General features: G+C 43.0%; 2 protein-coding genes across 2 annotated transcripts; one reads left to right on the forward strand and one right to left on the reverse strand.

Annotated features, from left to right (window-relative positions):
- Window positions 1–88: 88 nt before the first annotated feature.
- On the forward strand, window positions 89–8,458 carry LOC117742940 (septin-5-like). The gene is given in 13 exon segments (XM_034550615.1): window positions 89–650; window positions 1,412–3,184; window positions 3,490–3,546; window positions 3,548–3,587; window positions 4,030–4,116; window positions 4,334–4,457; window positions 5,082–5,216; window positions 5,366–5,483; window positions 5,580–5,681; window positions 5,772–5,868; window positions 6,065–6,227; window positions 7,496–7,601; window positions 7,685–8,458. Coding segments are annotated over 12 exon segments (1,497 nt in total). The 5' UTR covers window positions 89–650; window positions 1,412–2,788; the 3' UTR covers window positions 7,757–8,458.
- A 2,950-nt stretch (window positions 8,459–11,408) lies between these two features.
- On the reverse strand, window positions 11,409–23,814 carry mntb (MAX network transcriptional repressor b). The gene is given in 9 exon segments (XM_034549858.1): window positions 11,409–14,374; window positions 14,376–14,585; window positions 14,587–14,859; window positions 14,861–15,069; window positions 15,334–15,526; window positions 19,901–20,012; window positions 20,372–20,413; window positions 20,528–21,128; window positions 23,742–23,814. Coding segments are annotated over 9 exon segments (1,809 nt in total). The 3' UTR covers window positions 11,409–14,278.
- Window positions 23,815–24,092: the final 278 nt, after the last annotated feature.

Below are 24,092 nucleotides of genomic sequence, written 5' to 3' on the forward strand. Positions count from 1 at the left end.
AAAAAAATTATATATATATATATATATATATATATATATATATATATATATATATATATATATATATGTCTTTTTCCAAGGCTATTATTTATGTACTAATCCTGAAGTAACTTAGAGTATATAGTATTTGTATAGTATAGTATTTTTATTTGTCATTGTACAACAACAAAATGTATATTGTAGTCCCAATTTGCGACATAGGAAAGAAAACAACCAACAAAAGAAACTATATTATATCTGGAGAGTGGAGGATGAATTAAGGAGTCTCGCAGCCAGAGGAAAGAAGCTGTTACGTTGATATGAATCTCTTTCCAGACAGCAGCAGGATGAACAGGTTGTGTTCTTCTGTGCACGTTGACAAGAACGTGGAACCGGCATTTTGGAATTTGAAGCTGATAACTTGCTCCACCTCAGCTCCATTGATGTACTGGGTTGTGCGTCTAAGCATTTCCTTTTCTTCTGAAATCAACAATCGGCTCCTCGTTTTTACTGACATTGAGCAGTAAGTTGTGGGTGTTTGTGAACAGGATAGGGCTGAGCACACAGCCCTGGGGCTCCAGTGTTCTGCCTGTGGAGTGCAAACTGCCTGAGACCCGTTTGTGAAGAAGTCTCATAACCAGTTGCAGAGTGAGGTGCTCAAGCCCAGATGAGTACGTTTATTCATTCAAGTCACACCAAATCCATATCCAGTACGTAGCAAAAATACCACATGTGGCAGCTTCTGGTACTTCTTTCCCAACTTGTTTTAGCCCTTATTAGCAGTAACATTAGTGGAATATCATCTCAAGAGCAATGAATATCATTTCAATAACAATGTTTCCAATGCAAAATACAATTTGACCAGTTATGACACTAATATAAACACTAGTAAGAGTAAGTTATTTAAAATGTATATATTAAAATGAAAAAAACCAAGCCCAGTGATAAATGGAAGTAAAGCTGCCGACTTTTTAACAAGCATCGAAAGTCGGCAGCAGCCAGTCCGTTAGTCCGGCCTCCTCCAATTTTGTACATATTATCATTGTTATTATATTCTTACTATTGTCAGTAGTAGTAGCTAGCTGCTGTTGTACATTATTTTGTACATATTATCATTGTTATTATTATTATTACTATTGTCTGTAGTAGCTGCTGCTGTTGTATATAATATACATTATTATTATTATTACTATTATTACTATTATTATTATGACTATTGTCAGTAGTTGTTGCTGGTCTTATCACTGAGCTGACTGCGGTCAACTGAGTCCTCGCTCTGTCTTGTACTTAATAAACAACGTCAGAGCGGACTGCACCCGGAGATTAGTCTGTGCATGAGTCCGCGTCGACCAGATGCCTCATCACATTGTATTAGTTCTTCTATAATTTGGTCTTTTGGCATCACTCACAATTTTCTCTGCTCTGGGGACAGTTGGAGAAGCCAGCCACATCATGGAGCACTTCTCATCTCCGGTCAGGTTCCGCAGCAGCAGCAATAAAGGTAACTTTGTCTGTAACGCACAGGTTGCATCAGCGATTTATTTAAACTGATAGTTTCTGCAATATTAATTAGTCAGCTAATCGAATAATCACAACAGCAGCCAGAGCCAATTTGTTAGGTGTTTTTTTTGTGCGGCACTTTATTTTATTATTATATATTTTTATTTTGCCCCTTAATCATGTGTAGTAATAAGTATAGTGCATCATTGAGTTTGCATCAGGTGTGTGTGATATAAACTATGGGAGTAAATGTTGGTATGAACCACGAGTTTAAAGTGTGTGCATTGTTAGCAGGGGGGTGTCACAAAGCTACTTATTTATTTCACTAGTGCCAACAGCCATACTTGTTTACTCATTATTCAGCTTATACAAGTCTCTTTGAATTTGAAATTGTCTTTTTTGCAAACATTAAATGTTTTCCCTTTTATATATTCTATCCTCTGCTCAAAAAAGATGCAGCTTTCTCAGAAAAGGAGGTAGGACACGATTGTAGAATAGTCTTTAATGATAGTGTTTGTAGCTTGTGTGTGTGTGTGGTGTGTGTGTGTGTGTGTGTGTGTGTGTGTGTGTGTGTGTGTGTGTGTGTTTAAGAGTTAAATCTCCAACCCCCCACCCTGTCAGCAATAGAAGCTGGGTTAAGCCTGTTGCAAAGCTTTGTGGGTAATGAGAGCTGACAGGTAGAGGGGATGGCAGTCGAACCCTGATCAGGCCAGCAGCTGTGTGGGCTGTTCTGTTCTGCTGACTTTGGGCCTCAACCGGACCATGTGAGCCTCCTTTAAAGCAGGTGTGGACTCTCGGGTGAGCTAACTGCTCATGATAGCGTGTAGAGTGGCTCTGTGGGGATTTCACCTGTGTGGTAACCAAAGCAGTACAATATGTGTATCCACTAAGCTATAAGCTCCACACTGAAAGATGGACCTTGAACATTCTTAAAAAAAATATTACTTCAGTTTAGTCAGTATATCCAGTTTGATACTATGGACAGATGGAGGAAGGGCCTCTGTAATGGTGTAATGGGATTACAAGTCAGGACTAATCAGCGGAGAAAGGGTAGCCCCAGAAGACTCATTACGCTGTATTCAGAGAGCAGGACAATGAATGTGCCACCAGCAGCCACTTAGTCAGTTTTGTGCATACATGGATTAAAGATTATTACATTTAATTTGAGGGGAAAAGGATTAATTAACTACAGCTTTTAATGTCATCATCTTTCCAAGCAGAGCAGTAAATAGGAAAAATAAATCACTCTCCGTTTAGTTTTGATTAAAAGCTGTATTTTTAGACTTTCGATCGTACATAAAATTCAATAATGTGCCTCCTGTCACAGTTGCCCAGTCTGTCCATTGAGGACCAGGAGGACAGTCTGTTTCCTTACGCCATGAGGGATTTACCTCCCATCTCTCAGCCTGGTGACCAGCACCAGAAACCAGACCACCAGGCACCAGTCCACCGGGAGGCAGAGGGAACTGGGACAGCAGCCAACAGCCTCTCTGGGACCCCCACGCTGCCCCGTGCCGTCCTGTGTAACCCTACTGGCTCTCCAACAGTCCCCCATAGACCAAGTCGCGTGGGACCAAACACAGATCTTAAACCCTTGGCGCTGAAGAGGCAGCTCATCCCTCAGGTCTCTATGGATTATCCACTCATCCCCGCATCACGTCCACACAGCCCCTGGGGACGCTTTGACCCGTATGACTCTCCAGAGGTGTGTCAGAAGAAGCCTGAAGTTACATCATTTCTGTTTTAAATATGACTGCCCACTCTTAATGGATTAATCGGTTGTTTTGGTCTTAGTTGGCTAAGATTGCTTTAAACTCAGTTTTACAGATTTGTTGATAAATCAGCCAATCGATTCGTGAGTGTTAGTAAATTTCTTTGGTCGAAGACGTTTCCTAAGAACTCTGAACTCTACCATGTGTTACCATGACTATAACATAAAGTACACCAACAATCCTTACCTATAAATAATATGCATGACATACATGTTATGTTTGTGTTTTCAATCTGCAGGATCAGGACAGAGAGTATGTGGGTTTTGCCACATTGCCCAACCAGGTTCACAGAAAGAACGGTGAAGAAAGGTTTCACATTTACGCTTCTGGTGGCAGGTGAGTCCTTCCAAGTCTGCTCACTGGGATACTTTAACAGGCTGTTATCATGACAGACTGTAGCATCTCCCTATAACGGGGATTTTATAGCATACATTATTTTTATAAACACACTTCATATCACTCCAATTCATACAAACATCTATAAGATCCGCTGATAACGTCAGCACGGGTGTCAATTAACTGAATACAATACTCAGACATGTATTCATCAGTGTAGATTATAGACACGACCTGCTCTGATTTCTACATTTCTCAACCATTATTTAAAGCGACCCAGTCAGTGTGTCAATCTGGTTTTATGGACGCACTTTCTATTTTGATGTTTTCTTTCTACTTTTTTGAAGTAGATTATTCAGAGGAATATAGACATTGCACACTTGGATGTGATATTTTACTCATGCTACTTCAAGATGTCTGGGTTGTATCTTTCTCTCTGTAGGGGAGTCTGGCCTCGGCAAATCCACACTAATCAACAGTTTGTTCCTCACGGACCTCTACAAAGATAGGAAGGTTCCCAATGCACAAGGTGAGATTAGTTTGATTATTTATGTATGTGTGGCTCATGTTATGTTGTGGGAAAATAAGTGGAACCGGACTATGCAATCAATGGTCTCTGTGTAGAAAGAAATGACTGTTAGCCCTCTCTTTTGTTGGGTGTGCGCGTTCTTGTACATGTTTGCACACACTGTTAACTTGTTGCCTGTGTAGATTTAGTTACTTTACCCTTATGTATGTTTCTGCAGAACGGATTGATCAAACAGTCAACACCATAAAACACACCATTAGCATTGAAGAGAAAGGAATCAAAGTGAGGCTCACCGTCATTGACACACCGGGGTTCGGAGATGCTGTCAACAACACAGAAAGGTGAGGTCATCACCGTGGGCACGCAGCATTTTTCTCCTCCTCCAAAATCAAACCAGCTTGACTCAGATGTGACACTGTGCAGGTGACACTGCTGCTCTGTTGGACAGTGTTAACAGTTAGAGCAAAGACAGCCCCCTCACTGAATACGCTTTCATTTTCTCCTCACATTTTAAACTGTCAGCTAACCATCCGCTAGGGTTGTTGAGCCACATTGGATGATGGAGGAGTCGTGAGAGGAGCGAGCGGTGTTGAGGGCATCTTTATATTGTCGTTGGTGCGGTTTGCAGGCATCAAGGTGACAGGCACTTCAGGATAATCCACAGGTGATCAGAGTTGAGTGAAAAAGTGGTGATGGACAAGACGAAGAAAAGGAGGAGGCAGTTCAGTCAACTGCCAACGTTAGCTAGACGCTGACTGGAGGGCGGCAAGCTAACAGCTAGCTGAAGAAGCAGCAGTCAGACTGACCGCACCAGGACAGTTGAGAGGCTTTCAGGCAGCCTGCCTCAGAGCAGTAGCATGGAGCATGGACAGGAGTATCCAGCAGGGAGCCGGCTGGCTCACATTTTAAACTAACCATCCACAAGGGTTGTTGTTTTACTCACAGATGTTGTTTGTCTGCATCAGCTGGAATCCAATAGAAGACTACATCGACCAGCAGTTTGAACAGTACTTCAGAGATGAGAGCGGGTTGAACAGAAGCAACATCCAGGACAACAGAGTCCACTGCTGCCTCTACTTTATCTCTCCATTGGGCCACGGGTACGCTGCCGACATGTTTTACTTCTGCCCATTAGGCCAAACTAGTGAAACAGTACTGCAACAGTCTCACCGAAAAGTAGTTTGATACCTTTTTGGCATGGTCCTGCTTGTGTGCAATAACATACATGTGTTTTTCTTTGTAACATCAGTCTTCGGCCTCTGGATGTGGCGTGTATGAAGGCTTTGCATAACAAAGTGAACATTGTTCCTGTTGTGGCCAAAGCTGACAGCCTGACACAAGCTGAAGTCCACAGAAAGAAGATGAAGGTATGAAATCGTTACACGTAATGGAGGAGGAGTTGTATTTGTATTTTTGTCCACTTCTCTCAAGCGTTGTTGTTTCAATGTGTCCATGTACTCTAGATCAGAGAGGAGATTGAGCAGTTTGGGATCAACATCTACCAGTTTCCTGAGTGTGATTCAGATGAGGACGAAGACTTTAAAAAACAGGACCAGATACTCAAGGTTCTTTTGTTGACTAATTTTTCATTGTTTACAAGTGCTGTCTTGTCCACGTTAAGACTGACAGCTTCTTGTTTTTGATTCTCTCTGCAGGACAGCACCCCATTTGCAGTAATTGGGAGTAATGTTCAGGTGGAGAGTAAAGGTCGCAAGTTCAGAGGCCGTGTCTATCCCTGGGGTGTGGTAGAAGGTAATAATCACAGTTTTTAATTCTTTGTAATGTAATTTCTCTTCGTCAATTTTTACAGTGTCTTTGGACATTTGGTACTTTGGTGGTATTTTGAGTGGCTACTTGATTTTGTATCAGATTTATTACATGACATTTGTTCTATTTGATAAAGAAAAAAGCAGTCTGATCTAGTATCACGTTGTCGTTGCATGGTCAGTGGAGAACTCGGCTCACTCTGACTTCCTGCTGCTGAGGAACATGCTGGTGAGGACGCACATGCAGGATCTGAAGGATGTGACTGGGGAGACACACTATGAAAACTATAGAGCCCAGTGCATTCAGAATATGACCCGCATGGTGGTGCAGCAGAAAAAATGCAGGTGGGTAGAGTCAGGATGCAGAGGTCCACCATCTGATCTATTGATTCTTTGATGAGTCAATAAAGTTGAAATTGCTTATTTGTGGGCAACCTTTAGTTTAACATAAGCCTTGACACACTGCCCGTTTACATTGGTGTTTCTTGGACAGGGGTCACTAATAGGAAGACACCAGTCCGGGTCTGGACCCAGGGGCCGTTGTTTCCGGGTCTGGACCTATCACCGATTAAATTTAATTAAACAATTACATTTTGACTGAACGCTTCAATTTGAACTGCCACGGCTTTTCTAGCCTACGGATTTAGCGGTCACACCAACCAATTACATAAGTTGTAAATCACATAACGTGATGCTACTTAATCAAGCGTCGCTGCTTGAGTGAGATATAAACAGACGGGACGAGAGGCCGAACAGTTGGAATAGTATAAGAGTCAGAAAAGTTGTTGCACATGTTCTCCAAAAAGAGAAATGTAGATGCCGAAACCAGAGCCTCATATATCTTCATTCTTCCCTCAGGAAGTTCAAAACCAGTATGACTCATATGTTCAGAGACTGTGGCGATTATTAAAAGCGGCATTGTGATGCTCCACTACCAGACAAAGCACTCACATCTGAAATAAAGGCACTGAACATAAATCTAAGAGCCCAATATGATTATGAACACAATAATTCACTGCCCAACAATGATGTTAACAGAGATGCGAATAGAGCTGAAACACGTGGTTTCCATAACCACAAATAAAGTCCTTGCACACACATTTTTATTTTTTGAAGATGAGAAGAATATAATATTGTGGCTTTTGTGGGTGACATCACTGAACAACTGAATGAATGAAGCTGCAGGGCAAGGACAATTCAGTTATATACATTTTCCTAAAATGAAGTGCTTTATTTAAAAATAAACATTTCAAAAGCTTTCTATAATGTTTTTTTTAATTTTCAAATCCAGCCCTAAATTGAGATGAGATAAGAACATGTATTTATAATTAGAATATCTATTATTCATAATTTAATTTTCTTTACTTGATTCGACAGTCAGTTATTGAGATACAGACGTTAATACAACTGCTGGGCTACTTCAATAATCATAGCACTATATCATGGGTTTGTTTACAGGACGTTTTAAATACAATATAGGCTCTTAAAAAAGAACAATAAATCCATGCAGCACTTGTGCACTGTGCACTGCTATTTTCTGTAAGGGTTGAGTCAGATGCTCATGCAGGTTGTGTTCTTCTTTGTATGCATGTGGGTGTGAATCTGGGCTTTAGTTTGCGTGAAAAGCATCAAGAGCAAAGCAAGGCAGATTTTCCTCTGCCACTGGCTCCCCCTGACTCTCAAAACTCGGAAAGACTCATATTTGAGAAAGACGAAGAGGTACGTTACTCTTGCCAACTCACTCCTTCATCCACTCGGTTACAGCAGTTATCACCACTCACCTCATTTACTCCCCTCTATAGCTGAGGAGGATGCAGGGTGTGCTGGAGAGGGTCCAGGAGCACATGCAGCACAGCCAGAGAGGTGGTTTCTGATTTCTAAGAAGGAGGAGGAGACGACCAGCTAGGAGCCCCCAGGAACACAGAGGAGGCCCCGTCTACAATGCATGACGAGCAAAAAGAGTTGGAACAAAAGTAGCAACATTGAGGACTGGACTGCCCCCCCCCCCCCCCCCCCAAAAAAAAACTTTACACTCCAACTCTGAAAGTATAAAGACTTGGCTACACGGACTCCTGTGCATATTGGCTTACCTGCACCCAGGAGATGTTCCAGACTTCAGCAGGCCGCACTGGCTCATCTTTATACCATTAATGTTATTCATGTGTTCCAGGACTGCAACTTGAGTAGTAATCTTGCTAAGGATGTGACACCTTAAAAATGTCATCTAGTCCAGTGGTTCTCAACCTTTTTTCAGTGATGTACTCCGTGTGAAATATTGTTTTCAACCGAGTACCCCCTTACCAGTGCAAAGCATTTTGGGTTGAAAAAAGGTGTAATAAACAGCGGTGTGCAATCAGTATCTGATTTTATTTCTGATATTTATTAAATAACTACTTTAAAGGATTTTTAATAGATGTTCATTTAAAATATATATATTTTAAATCATGTACCCCCTGGAGTGCCTTCACGTACACCCAGGGGTACACGTACCACCATTTGAGAACCACTGATCTAGAGGTTTTGGTAGTGATGTTGAGTCGGGTTTTAATTTGTAAACAGCATTTTCACGTTTATTACTCGAGTCAACTGTATGTTTTGTTATCTTTTGTAATTAAAACATTTTGAAAAATCTTTCTAATTGCAGTTTGTCTATATTTCACACAATACCAATAAATGCAATAAATGCAAGCTGTGTTCTGTCTGTGTTCTGATGTTTATACAAGAATAAGACTATACGTTAGCTGTTCTGGTATTTATACAAATGAGGCCCCAGTTTTTAGTATTCTGATAAACATTCAGACAAAAGCTGTACATTAGAAGTGTTCTGATAGTCATAAAAGCTTGAGTCGGTAAGTTAAAACGTGCTGTCATGTAAGAGCAGGTTTGTTACAAACCAAGACTAAGTTTGCTAGTTTCTGATATTTATACAAACTTAGGCTATACGTTAGCTGGTGTTTTGGATATTAACAAAGACCATGGCTGTATGTTAGCTAATGTTCTGATATATATACAACTATAGGGCTGTATGTTAGCAGTTGTTCTGATATGTATACAACTATAGGGCTGTATGTTAGCAGTTGTTCTGATATGTATACAACTATAGGGCTGTATCTTAGCTGGTGTTCTGATATTTATACTGACTATAGGGTTATATCTTAGCTGGTGTTCCCACATTCACACAAACCATGGCTCTAAAGTTAGCTAATGTTCTGATATTTATACGACTACTATATCTTAGCTGGTGTTCTGATATTTATACTGACTAAGGGCTGTATGTTAGCAGGTGTTCCGACATTCACACAAACCATGGCTATAAGTTAGCTGGTAGCTCTGGTATTATATATGGCGATATAGTGCCACATTGGGCAAATTTCTGACTGTATGTCCATTTTGTTCTGTTTTCTTTCAACAGTGCTAACGACATCTAATCAGTTTTTTTTGTGATCAAATTTTGTAATTTTATTTTCTAGATATGCAAATGAAAAGAAAAGATGTGCACACTACACAAAGATGCACAAGCACATAATCATACAAAATAAATAAAACAAATAAGGGTAAACATGCCAATACCTACACAAATATTAATATATAAAAGCACATACATACATACATACCCTCATTTAAACATACATACTATTAATTACCCCCCTCACACTATTGGCGACCCCCCCCCCCCCCAACCCCCCATACATCTCCAGATATTTTTTGCGGCTGTCAGGCCGGTTAATAAGATGCGTTTTGGGGTTTGTGATAATTCCAGTGTGGACAAATTATTTAGAGGCAGCACAGCAGGAGTGCATGGAATTACATAGTTTGAGATCTTTGTCAAAAGGAAAGAAACCATTTTCCAGAAAAAGGTTACATCTTTACAAAACCAAAACATGTGCTCCTGTACAAAGGGTACATATTGGTGATTATGTTCATAAAAACCTTTTCCTCGGTGTATAATAGGGGTGCGGCTCACGTAGTTGTGTCGGACCATTCCTTTCTTCAGCCTCTGTAGACTTGACTTCGTACCCCCTCCTTGGACCTCCAGTTTGTTCTGCCCTCCCACTGAAAGTCATTTTCTTTCGAGAGAGACCGTTGGTGAGCACCACTTATCGACCCTGCGGCAAGATATAGGGACATCCCCAACTTCGGGAGCCGGATAAACTTTACCTCCCGCTATATCATTTCCCATGACGAAATCCACATCATTGATAGGAAAACATGAGCGGACAGCCACTGGGAAGAAACCAGTAACCAGCTTGGTCTGCACATAAACACGGTGGAGAGGTGCAATAACAAAACCCAATCCAATCCCCCTGACCACTGCACTAACATCACAGGCAGACTTGGCACCAAGGGCAGCGCACTGGAAAGGATGAAGGATTGCGACCGACCAGTGTCGCGTAGCAACCGTCACTGGCCGCTGATCCTTCGCCTCTCCTGTGGAGGGGACACAAACCCGTTATGGATGAATGGTTGTAAAACAGTCATCAGGGCCCCTTTGGATCCGTGACCTTGCCAACAAGAATCACCGTTTTCACTAACGTGACCCACTTTGGCTGCTGTCCCCTGCTGCTCCCGTCTCCATGCTGCACAGCCTGCAATCAGTGACCAGGTTCATGAACAAAAAAAACCACGGCTTCTCAGACGTAAGACCAGCCTGAAAAACATCTGCGCACGACACGTAGGCGCCACCAGGTCTCTGGTAGAGCCACCCTGAGGAGAATCTTGTCTTGGAAAGACATTTTGTCATTGGTGCGGTTTGCAGGCATCAAGGTAACAGGCACTTCAGGATAATCCACAGGTGATCAGAGTTGAGTGAAAAAGTGGTGATGGACAAGGCGAAGAAAAGGAGGAGGCAGTTCAGTCAACTGCCAACGTTAGCTAGACGCTAACAGCTAGCTGAAGAAGCAGCAGTCAGACTGACCGCACCAGGACAGTTGAGAGGCTTTCAGGCAGCCTGCCTCAGAGCAGTAGCATGGAGCATGGACAGGAGTATCCAGCAGGGAGCCGGCTGGCTCACATTTTAAACTAACCATCCACAGATGTTGTTTGTCTGCATCAGCTGAATCCAATAGAAGCTACATCGACCAGCAGTTTGAACAGTACTTCAGAGATGAGAGCGGGTTGAACAGAAGCAACATCCAGGACAACAGAGTCCACTGCTGCCTCTACTTTATCTCTCCATTGGGCCACGGGTACGCTGCCGACATGTTTTACTTCTGCCCATTAGGGCCAAACTAGTGAAACAGTACTGCAAACAGTCTCACCGAAAAGTAGTTTGATACCTTTTTGGCATGGTCCTGCTTGTGTGCAATAACATAACATGTGTTTTTCTTTGTAACATCGTGTGAGAACTACTGATCTAGTGGTTTTGTAGTTGGAGTCGGGTTTTACATTTGTAAACAGCATTTTTCATGTTCATTACTTGAGTGAACTGTATTTTTTGTAATAAATCTTATTTTTTTTTTTTTAAAGGAAAAAATATGCAGTTTGTCTATATTTTTACACGAGAACAATAAATACAGAAGCAAGATGTGTTGTAAATGTAATAAGATTTATTAAGAATCTTTATTATTTTATCAGAATAATTCTTCATCATTAATATGTTTTATCCATTATCATCATTGTTATCTTAAACAGTGGACAGTTAGATCTAAAAGGCAGCCCAAAGTGTACAGGCGATATATAACTTAAAACTTTCTCCATAGGGAAAACATGTTTCTATATTCATATATAATATCAATGTAGCATGAGGTCCAAGATCTTGCCCACGTTATACAGTATTGTACATGGTCCCAAAAATAAACAGAAAAACAAAAAACTAAACGGCAATCTACATGCAAAACAAAACCAAAAAGAAACAAGCATTTAAAATCTTAAGATGCATACACTCATATGCCAAAACGTGCATACCATCACAAATTCACAAATCTTTCATACGTAAATACAAATATTACAAAAAAGTCAAATTGAATATTAGACATGTTATCAAGAAAAGAGCAACAACTTTTTTGTTTTTTACTTTTTCCACTCCACATCTTAGTCCAACTCACAAAATGGAAAAATTAAAAACATGAAAAAAAGAAACAATCATACAGTAAATCTTTGTCTCTTCCATTCGCTCAATGTGTTCGTGTTTTGCCGGAGTTGTCACAGTGTTCAGGAAAACTGAGTATAGGCACACACGATAGCATTCAATCGGGCTCAAAACATAAATTGCCTCTGTGTAAAAAAAATATCTTGCTTGCCACACACCCACACACACACACACACACACACGCACACAAAGTAGAACCAACAAACAGAGCCATGCTACAGGTACAGTAGGATTAACTATAGTACAGAATATAAAACATTGAATACGGTCACATATACAGACATAACATACAGAAACAGCAGAGGCGCGGCGCAGATCCACGCGACATTGAACTACGAACACATACAATAATGGGAGATTTCATGGTGCGACATGTATAGGCTGGCAAGAAGGCTGTGAGGGCCATGAACACACTATCACACACACACACGCACACACACACACAAAGAAGACAGACAGACGACAGACCAAGAAAAGTGGTTGTCACAACACATTTTCCATTTTGAAATGAAAACATTTTGAAACTGATTTTCTTTAGAGGATTTGGCATTATGTTTGTTGTAACAAAAAAAAAATATTTAAAAGAACAAAAGATCATGTTGCTGCCAAATTATGTCACAAAAAATATGTAAACTCATTTTAGGACCTAAAAACGATACTTTTTCCAGTCTTTTTAAACATTTCCTTGTGCTATATCTACAATGTTTAATGAGACAAATGTATCTCACCTAGTTTGACAAATCAAAATCTTAACTCAAGGTCCATTTACTACCATTCAGAAGTTGCCAACATATCTCACAATCTTCTCAGACCGTTTGAGTTTCTCACGTGGCTGGATGTAATATAATGCAGAACACTCCTTGAGTTAAGATTTTGTTCTTCTTCAAGGTCAAGAGGGACTCTTACACTCAACATGTCTCTCGTCGTTTCCCCAGATTTTAAAAGCCTGTGCAGGAAGTTTGTGTTGTGAGTATGATCAGTACGAGGTCTGCCTGAGGCAGCAGAGGGAGCTGTTGCATCAGAGGGGAGGAGGCTGAAGCCACCGGCCACTGAAGGTATGAGAGCAGTTCTACAGGATTCTTTCGTCCTTTGACATTAAATTCACCACACACATTTTAGGCGTTTGGGATATTGTATCTGGTGCAGCATCATGTCAGAACTGTCTATAACAATTTATATTTAAACTGACTGCATGAATTTACTTTTGTAACTTGTTTTCTGAATCTCCAATAGCCAACAGGCAAAGGTCATGTTGTCCCTACATATCTCCAGAAGGCCAGTAAAAACAGATGATTCTGTCTGTTGAAACAAACCAAGCAATCATTGCCCAAACTCTTCCCCTTTAACCCCACTCCTCATATCTGGAGTTGCTCCGTATTTAATAACAGAGACAAAGTGGATAAAAATTGCATGGTTGAATGGGACACTTGTCGATGAGGTTTTCCTTGTCTTTGTCTGCTTTTTAAACTGAAGATCTGTTTTTTATTATTGCACTATTCATTCCTTTTTTCCAAACTATGTGCAAGGTGTCTGGTACCAAGTGAAGTGGCAAGGAACCTTCATTTGGAGGTAAATGGAAATGGCTTAGCAGTCACTTTGTGGAGCAGGATCAGAAACAGACCAAAAAAAACAACTGGATGCAATAAAAATTTAAAAAAAGAGAGCGCGAAAGGTTCTATTCAGCCAACTATGTAATGGGATCTACTTTAGCCCACTGAGCTCCCTCCTCCTGCTCTCAAACACATCAGTGACATTACTCCACCAGAATTGTTTAACGTGACATCATGATTATGAGTATAAAAATGGGCACAAATTGAATTACCACGACAACACTCTCTCTCTCTCTCTCTCTCTCTCTCTCTCTCTCTCATTTTCACTCGATGAGTGGATGAATAGATAGATACGGTGAGATCCTTGATGCCTGAGTGTGAACTGAGCTTATTATGTTAGTGCTTCTGGTTGGAAAGGAAGGAGAGGAGGAAGGAAAGGAAGGAGAGAAGAAGGAAGGAAGGTAAAACAGAGTTCCTGTCTTTGCAGCGCAGACGAGTGTCTTATTTTCCACAACAATGGCCTGACCCACTGACTGCTTTAATGTTATTGTTCACAAACTAACAGCTGTGACCAAAATATCTCTGGAGATATTTATCACAAATTGTCCAAAAAACAATTCATGTTTTTCTTTGTCAATTTTGTCTGCAAGAGATTCTCTGCAATTGATTATTTTTCGGAGTGTTGCAACGCATCCAGAAGTTCTGAACTTTTCTCTCCTTCAACTGACTTCAGTCCCACCTTTATTTATTTTTTACCTTTAGGCCAGTTTGAGTGTGCTGACTGGGAAGGTTGGGACTGTAACCATGGTGACGGGGTTGAGGACGGTGGCCGGTCCCACCAGCTGATGGTGGGGGGGCCAGCACCGCCGTGGGTTTCCCTAGCGACGGGCTCCCCTGGCTGATCACGGCTGCACTGTTCATCTGGGCTCCATTAGTGTTGGCTTGAGGATTAGCCTGGACGTGCGGCAGGGTGTGATGGGTGAAGGTGTGAGTGATGTGGCCCACCATGGGCTGGGAGACAGACACGCCCTGGGGGTAGAGCGTCGGGAGGTGGGATGGCAGGGGGACCTCCCAGATGAGCCACCGGGTGGACGGTGATGTGTCCGATGGGCTGGGCGGTGAGCGGCTGGTGAACGGCGGCAGCCGGTGCCGCCACGATTGGCTGATGGATGGAGGAGATGGGGCCAGGCGACGGGGCAATGTACGTTAGATGCTTGTGATTCGCTGGCAGGCTGTGATTGACAGCCTGGATGACTGAAGGGTGGGAGACGGCGGCATGAGCGATCACGGTGGACTGGAGCTGCAATGCCTGGGGCTGAATGGGATGGGCAGGCTGTGGAGGGGGGCGGACCTGGGGTCAGAGCAGGTGCAATGGTGTGGGGGGGAGCAGAGGAGAAGGGCGTGTTCAGGACTCCAGAAAGAGGCAGGGTGGCGTGCTGGATTGACAGGTGATGGTTGAGCAGCGGCTGGACCTGCAAGATGGGAAGCGTTGGTTTGGGAGGAGCAAGGGCGTCCTCGTCGATGTCCTGTTCAAAGTTGTCTTCTCCTTCTGAAGACCAGAGAGGAAACCGTTAGTCATCATGAAACCATCCCAGTGCCATGAGAGTGTGTTCACAAATGCTTGTGTCAATAGAAAATCCATTGAGACAGTCAAAAGGCTAAAAGATTAGTTAATTAAGGAAATTCAATGTACATCTAACCACCACTCCTGTGTGTCCTGTGTGTGTGCATATGACGTGAAACCATCATGCAGCACTTGCAGACTTGCAAAAGAAAAAGTGATATACGAGATTGTTGCATCTCGTCCTTGTACCTGAGGCGGTGGACGTGGAGGCCTGGTCGTCCTCCGGCTGGATCGTCTGACGGAGGACTCGGTCGATCTCGATGACGTCAATGCATTGGCTGAGCTCGTTCTTCAACTCGGCCAGCCGCTGCTGCGTAGCGATCTTCTCTCTGGCCAAACGCTCCATCTCGTGCTCATACTCCTTCTCCTTCCGCTTCAAAGTCTACCAGACGAGATACAGACCACAAAGATTAGGACCACGAGCACATCTAAGAGGCACCGACAATCACAGTGTAATTAAGATATTGGGACTGGTCCGTGGTTGGCACATGTACTGCATCGACTCTCAAATACAAGGCTGTGTTCAGATGAGGCTGCAATCTGCATAAACAAATAAAACAGTCACAATGTTTCACATCATCACGCAAGTTCTGCATAATATTGATTTCCACAGCAGTATTTTCTCCAGTACAACAACAGTCATGCAACAGTCAACCTTGGTTTCTCTTTCACTATAAATTAGTCCTCATCATTTTTTCTGTTAATATGTTGTCGTTTTCCTTCGGCGTTAGAAGCTGTTTAAGTAGTTTGCAGACATTTTCAAGAAAAGCCTTGGAGGGAAGTAGAGGGATTTTGCCCCCGGAAATACTGGGTATGTGTTAATATGAAACAGATGGAGGAGTGTAGGAATATTAGTGTGAGTATGCACTAATAGTTAACACCAGCAACAGCAGATCAACACGGAAAACAGGAGTATATTATAAAACAGGGAAACTGAAATAAATAACTGTCTCAGGCTATTACATGAGGTACACTAGAATGTACCTCATGTACAGGCGGTGAAGCTAAAAGTAGTTCAAGAAATGTCACTGCAACAGAAAAGGGAATTAAGACCCTTTTTTTTGGTCTGTTGAGTCTTGGCCACTCCCACATTTCTCCCAGCTTGCACAATCCTGAAACAAAATGTTCCCCATGCGCTCTCGGTTTCATACACCAGAAGGAAGCCACGCACGCAAATTCAAGCATGTTCACACTGCTTTTTTCGGCATAATCTACTAAAGCTCCTCCCATTTCCTGGATATCATGCTTGTTTTTCGAGTTGACGGTGTCAGAGTAGGAGTAATCGTCCTGTCATGTTTTATTTCCACCAATAACTATAATAATTTATCATCATCCCAACAATTCCAATGTAAATGGATTACTTTTGTCTGAACATGAATGGAAGGATTCACTCTGAGCGCAGCACCGTCATGCACTGAAGCTGAATGTGTGTTTGTAGATTTACAAATGAAACAGACTAAAAGACAATAAACAGAAAGATGTCTAAAGAGCTCTTCCAGTCCCACCGTGCGGTCTCCGTGACCCAGTTTCTGTGTGGGTCAGCTCATGCATGAGCACCAAACAGTATAACAGGCTAAGGTCATTAACAGATTACATGGGGGGGGTACGGGCTAAAGAAGGGCGTTGCGAGGTGGGACAGGATGGTCTAAGGCATTATGCTGGTTACCAGAAACCATTCAAATGCTTGGAGGCTTTTACTGGTTACGTCTTTGCATTACCGGAAATAAATATCCATCTGAGCGGTTAAATGATCGTCATAAATTCTGAACAAAAGACCTGTTAATGGTGCAACCAAAAGAGCGATGACCTCACCGCTCACATCCAAATTCACAGCCCTCTATGCATCAGCTAGTTGCAGCTGAGTGACAAGGCCTTGTAACATTCACTTGAAAACGTATTCCACCTACTTTGTGTCTGTTATTTCTTTCTTCTTTCAAGTGCCTCTCCAAAAGTTACTAATCCTGACACTACTGACACACACACACACAACACACACCGACAGATGAAACAAACATTTCCTGGCTCAAGCTGGCAACAGAGGAACTACAACTGCTTGTTTATGTGCGCATGTGCATCCATGAACATCACTCCAAGGTCTTAAAACCCAGACACCATTAGGCCTGCAGCAAATCACCAAGGAAACAGCTGTCACCCATAGCAGTTTCCTTGGCAAACCTCATCCGTGAGGATTTGGCTGCTTGAGCAGCAGTTTGTAAAAAAAAATACACAAGGAGCGATCTAATTGGGTGAAGCACGGAGGTAATTACATAAAAGGAGTGATGTGACTGGTTGGTTGCCAGTCGGGTGCTTCAGACCCCCCCTCCTCTACACTTCCATCCCACATCCCCTCTTCTCCTTCATCCATTGCTCCCTCGACACCATTTCCTCCTTTACCCCTCCTCTATAACTCCTTCCTCTTTCAAGATGATCGCCCTCAGAAAAAAGGTGAAAATGACTCAAGCGTGATGATATCTGGTCTGAAAAGTGTCTTGTGTGGTTTTATTACTTGTGATTATGAGGACAAGGCAAACAAAAAGTCTGACAGGAGTGAAAGGAAATCAGCATAACCATTGACCAAAGACCAATACAACACAAACACACACACACACACAAACACATGCACATACACCCAGGCCACCTGCTGCCTGTTGCTATGGTTACCAAGAGACAGCAGGGAGAAGCAGGTCGAGAAGGAGGCGGTATAGAGAAGAAAAGGTTGAGACGGCCGGGGGTTAAAAAAACAAAGCAAATCTTATACAGCTGTTTCAGATCTGCACCTACTCCAGTGTTATAACCATGGAAACGCTGCAGCACCCGACACCTATCGCGGCCTCTGCAGTCGAGAGGTGCAAAGCAGATCGGAGCGGGTGAGCTACGGTGATGTCACCAGGCTTGGGCTAGCCATGTGCTCAGATCTCACATGGCTCGGGGAGGGAGGGGTGGGGGAGGGGTGACACGAGGAGAAGTACCAAGAGAGAAGGTAGGAAAAGAGGGGGTGAGCCACTCGTCGACAATAAAAACTGATTATATTATAGATCAAAGGAGACGTTGGAGAAATATACATATAGTTAGACATTCAGCTATAAGCAGTTTGGGATTAGTGCAGCTGTGTAAGGCTGTTTTGTTAAATAATTCTGTATTATTGTTATTGGCTTTCAGTAGAATCCTATTGTGTGCATATCTACACGTTGTGTTATTATTTTACAGAAGTCTGTCGTCCACATTAAAGATTGCACGTTAAAACACAAAGAAGGCATCTCAGTTTAGATTTGACATGTGAAGAGTTTCGTCAGATGTGATGAAGTTGAAGGAGTGAAACAATTCATTGGGTTTTTATTGTGATTTCCCATTTTAGTCATATCTTGATATTGAATATTCCTTTAAATATTGTGTGTATTAAGCAGTCTCAGTGTAGGCTGAGGGAAACCCTGGAAGCAACTGTGTAGCATATACTGGTAGCTGTGTGGCTACCCAGACTGCAATGATTATTTGTACTATCAATTATTCCACTAATACAATTGTTGATTGATCAATAAATGATTAAATAAAATAGTGAGACATGGTCAGAATAAATTTCCAGAACCCAAAGGACAATTTTAAAATTGAAATTATTCAATTTACAAATTGAAATTATTCAATTTACATTCATATAAAATAGAGAAGAGCAGCACATCTTCACATTTGAGGAGATGAAGTCACTGAATATTTGACATTTATGCTCAATGAATCATGAATCAGTTATCAAATCTGTTGTTGATTAATTGTTTCAGCACTAGTACTATCCATCCTGTCAGCATTTGTTTTTGTGGCTGATGAATAGTGACCTGTCTCCTGTAACTTGATTTAAAACACATAGAAACTTGGACTACACTGTATGGATTTCCTCAGCAGCAGCTTGGCTCTGTCTTTTATCAAATCCATCATAATCTCATGTCTGTTGTGCTCCCTGGCGGATGGCCCACGATCTTGCAGCTTGAAGTTCTTCCATCTCGTGGCCTGATTTATCTCCTTCCCACTGACACCCCATCGCATATTCCACTGAACTCAAAATCATGAAGCTTCTGCTCCACTAAAAAGAAACCACTGCTCCAGACTGCTCTTCATTTCTGTCACCGTGCAGAAATCCTCCCTCTTTTAAAAACTCACCTCTTCAGGTGACACCGTTCCCTCCGCCCACACCACCCTCAGCAATGCAATGCTGCTCCTTCAATAAGAATATGAAAGTCTTTCCCCACAAAAACATGTTACGCCTTTATTCTTTACAGTTGTTTTAGTTCTTTACAACCAGACCCTATTCTATAACATACTTTATGACTCAAAAAATGGAGTTACACAACAACACTTCTACTTGATAAGAATCTCAATGAAATGTTAAAAAAAAAAAAGGCAAACGACCGTTAAACTCCAATGTGTGTTATTAAAAATACTCATTACATTGTACAGACTCAAGAAAACACAGGATGTATTCACTACTTTCTTATGAGCTGACTGGCCGTTATTTGGAGGATGCCACAACAGACAACACAAAAGGGCTAAATGGCTCAAAAACAAGCATTGTTTATCGATTGCAGTGGACCAAAACCTGTGCTGTACCTTGAGCTGAACCGATCAAGTCAAGACCAGAGAAAGATGAAAGCAAAAGGATGAAAAGCAAGAAGCGAGTAGTACCCAAAATAATGTGTCGGACCGCACCAGTATGTGAAGGCTGTCAGCCTCTCCATGCTGGGAAAGCTGAGAAAATGTATTAAAACTCTACCTGTATGTAACGCAAAGCGCTGCGGAGTACACTGAGGTTGGAGGTTTTCTTCTCATCAACATTTGGAACGTTCTTCTTCAGCGTCTCAAAACACTCTTTGAGGTGCGCTCGCCTGAAGGGCCAAGAGTCAGAAACGAGAAAGGGTCACACTTTTGATATGGTTGTCATTAGCTTACTGTCTTGGAGAATATTCACCATTAATTAGCAAGGCTTGAGAGTTTTAACCAAGTTGTGGTCATTAAAATAGACCTCATGACTCTACTTTTGCATGCTTGAGAGGGATTTCATGGTTTTGTATGGGTTGAGGAAATGTCATGACTTTTGGGCTGATGAAACTCTTTCACGACAAACTTGATAAAACACAAAACTTTGCGTGAATGTGGTGGTCAAGATAAAACAAACAGGGCTGCTTTCCTTTATTCCTGATGAGTTGACACCAACAACAACAATGAGAAGTTTATTATGACTAACCTGTTCTTTTCCAGTTTATTATGCACCTCTCTGGTCCCCGCTCTGGAAAACACAAAACAAATGATCAATACAATCATGAGTATACACTTTAATACCAACACTAAACACACACTCACACACACACACAAACAAACAAACACACACACAAACACTGACCCTCCTGGTCTCCTCTTCCCCTCCATCCCTCTCAGGTCCTCCATCATCACTCCATTTGGCCGAGGCTGAGATGAAGGTGGGAGTTGATGGGGGACCAGTGCATGTAGAGAGCCAGCTCCATTAGTGCTGATGGAGGCCGAGTACTGAATCTGAACCTCAGGCGGTGATTGGCTGGGCTTTGCACCAATCAGCTGCGGACTTGTCTCTACCTTAATCTGGTGAGTACACAACAGGTGAGGAGAGGGCGGCTGCTGATGCTCATGATGATGCTGCTGCTGCTGCTGCTGTGGGGGGGAGGAAGCGTTCTTGACTGGTGGCGAGCCGTTGAGCAACGTTGCCGCCGCCGCAATCTGCGTTGCAAGTGGAAGGAGCGGGACAGAGGGTGTCGCAGTGACAACTGGGAGCATTGGGATGACAGCGATGGGGACTTGAGGGGGTGGGAAAGAGGGGGAAGCAGGATGATGCGGCTGTTGGCGGTGAGTGTCATTGCCCCAAGCAACATGGTTGGCTCTGATTGGCTGAGACAACGCGGTCACAAGTTCCACGCGCCTCGACGCGGCCTCCCTGTTGATGAGCTCCTTCTCTTTGCGCTGCTCCTCTTCTGTATTAGGCGGAAAAAGGAGATGTGCAATAGTGTGAGCAATAGAAAATGGACAAAAAGGACAGAGGGTAAGAGTGGTTGGAAGGAGACAAACAGGTTCAGAAACTCACGGTTAACTATTCACGATGGTTAAATCTGCCTTACACACCCGAACAGACAGAATGCAACGACACTGACGCACAAACGTCCATACTGAGTATAAAGTTTGGAAAGCATTAATAACTCATCATTTATCAATCCACATCAGACAAATTATGTAACTTCAGGTAGTCGGAGCCATTTCATTGGTGAACTAATCATTTTTGCCAGAGTTGATGTCACTTTGTTTGTATAGTGACCATCTCAACACAACCGCACCCCCCACACCCCTACACACACACACACACAAATGATGTCATCAGGCAATTGGATCGTGGGGAGGGAGAAATAATCACGTCTGCATCCATTTCCTGAGGGGAGAGAACCCCCCTCTGTCTGCGCCGTGATTGGACCGTTCCGGCTCCGAGCATGCTGGGTTACGTCAGGGTCATCTGACCAACAGCAGTGGGCTGTTGCCAAGGAGCCACTCTGCTGGCCTGGGTCAACTAGAGCTGGCACAATGACAACATATAAATGACGCATCGTCGCAAACAAAAAAAAGCCCCCCAAAAATAAAATCTAAAAGTCACATCGTAGGACGGGAATGTTCACACACACGCACACACGCACACTAAATGTTATGAGTGAGTAGTTATTGCACACTGTAGCAGGCGGACTCAAAGCAATGTTGGAAAGCCCTCCGTCACCATGGAAACAGCAACATTAGAAACAGAAGATCCCAGGGATTCCTCAAAACGACAACACACAGCCCAGCACTCTCCATCATTATGAAGGAAATAGAAACACCACATGGCAACATGCCTGGCTGCCTATTAAGTAATATATTTTTTATTATTAATGCTACCTCAGAGAAACAATGTTACTCATCAATTATTCATGAGCATCTATTCTAACTCTTGCTGAGCCATGGAAGACAGTACAAGTACAACTCCCTCTTTGTGAAGCATTATGCTTGGTTTGAAGTCTGACTGCAGGGGATATCGTCACGGCATCTAGAGCTTAAAAACAAGCACTGTTTTCTGACATTTTACAGAACAACTCATTAAAGTTTCAAGAAAATAATCATTTGTTGCAGCCCTAATTATATCATTCCAGATATGTATTCTATCCAGGAATCAAAGTTTAGTCTCCCGTCATTAATAACGAACACCGTTTATTGCTTCAGATTTTGCATATATGTCCCACGTTGTGGTTTACACGAATATGAAAAACACCTTCATAAGATCATGATTAATGCAACTATATCGCTTGGTTCTCCTTTTAAAGGATGCACACACACACAAAAGCTACATTCCAGAGGGGCAGAAGTCAACAAAATGATGTCCAACATGCCATCAGCTGAGAGTAGTTGACATGTACTGGTGTCTACCAGTAGTTTCTATAGCTTATAGCTTATGCACAGAGAGGCTGGGGGGGGGGTCACTCCCCCTCTCTCTGACCCGCCACTGTCAGTAGACTGAATGGGGAGGGCGGGGACAAGGAGTGTGCGTGTGTATCTAGAAGAGGAGGAGGAGGAGGAGGAGGAGGGGAGGGGGAAAGACTGTGAGCACGTGTTTGTTGTGGGCGGATCCTAGCACGCGGTACGGTAAGTATGCTGGGGGAAGGGGGTTGATTTGTCCGACACGTCATCAGAGGGGAGAAACACAAAAAGCAGCCCCCCGGTCTCCTTCTAGCAAGTCACGCATCGTTATCTCGATGGTCTCATCATCGTTTCAAATAAATATAAGGAGAGCAAACAAATACGTATATATGCTTGCACGCAGATAAACAAAAAAAGGGAGGCAGCGAGCACGCGAGCGCCCGCCCCGGTGTGTGTCACAAGATAGCTGAGCAATGTCAGGGTATTATGTAAAGAGCAGCCTCTGCTCGCCACCGCCCTGCCGGGGCTCGACGGACAAGAAAATGGGGCAAATCGATCGCAAGAGCTCATTTGTAACAGATCTGTGAACCTGTGCTGAAAACGATCACACGCGATTTGACTATTAGGAAATGAATTTGAGCGTTTATATGCATATTATCCTGCAATAAACCTCACAAACAGCCTTCAGAGAGTTACTTCATAAAAAGATACAACAGATAAATGGACCTCGGTTACTGACAGGATCTCCTCTGCAGTGACTCTCAAAACACACACATACACACACACACGTACGATGAGTCACTGGTGTTCAAACTGTCACACACACACACACACACACGCACACACAGAGCGCGCAAAGTAGTTCCGAAAACAACTTTGCCCGTTTCCGCATTACGGGAACACACATTTGTGCAACAATTAGCGACTCGGGATTCTCCGAGAGTTTACAGTGACTTCAGTCTTTATTTCTGTCATGAACCCAGGTCGATGAACACAAACTGCGAAGGCTTCCGTTCATCATAGGCGGGTCGGTTGAAAATGTAAGCCCGGTCGCTGATAGTAACGGGATACGGTCCCCCCCCAAACGCAGTTTGGGATGAAGCACGCCTGTCACGTAGGTCCGGCGCGATGCACCAGTCTGCCGTTGAACTCACCACGTGTGATCTGTTGTTGCTGGGCTTGCCATTCCAGATATCTGGCCGCCTCCAGAAGTGTATCGATGCTCATTGCGCGTAAACCCTCACGACAGGCGACCCGGTGGCTCGGGACGGAAGGAGAAAAAAGACCGAGGGGGTAGGTAGGTAGTGTCCCGGTAGAAAGCGCCGTGTGCACGGTTCACACCCACAGGCCCGAGCTGCTCGTGCTTCTCCTGAAACCAGACGGTTGATTTTTAATCCGGCCGAACGGAAAGTAGATCCTCGCATACGTAAAAAAAAAAAAAAAAAATAGGATTGCAACAAGATGGCGATGCGAGCACGGGAATACACACAACAAGGCGAGTCGTG

The sequence above is a fragment of the Cyclopterus lumpus genome, chromosome 14 (assembly GCF_009769545.1).
Source record: "Cyclopterus lumpus isolate fCycLum1 chromosome 14, fCycLum1.pri, whole genome shotgun sequence".
NCBI lineage: Eukaryota > Metazoa > Chordata > Actinopteri > Perciformes > Cyclopteridae > Cyclopterus > Cyclopterus lumpus.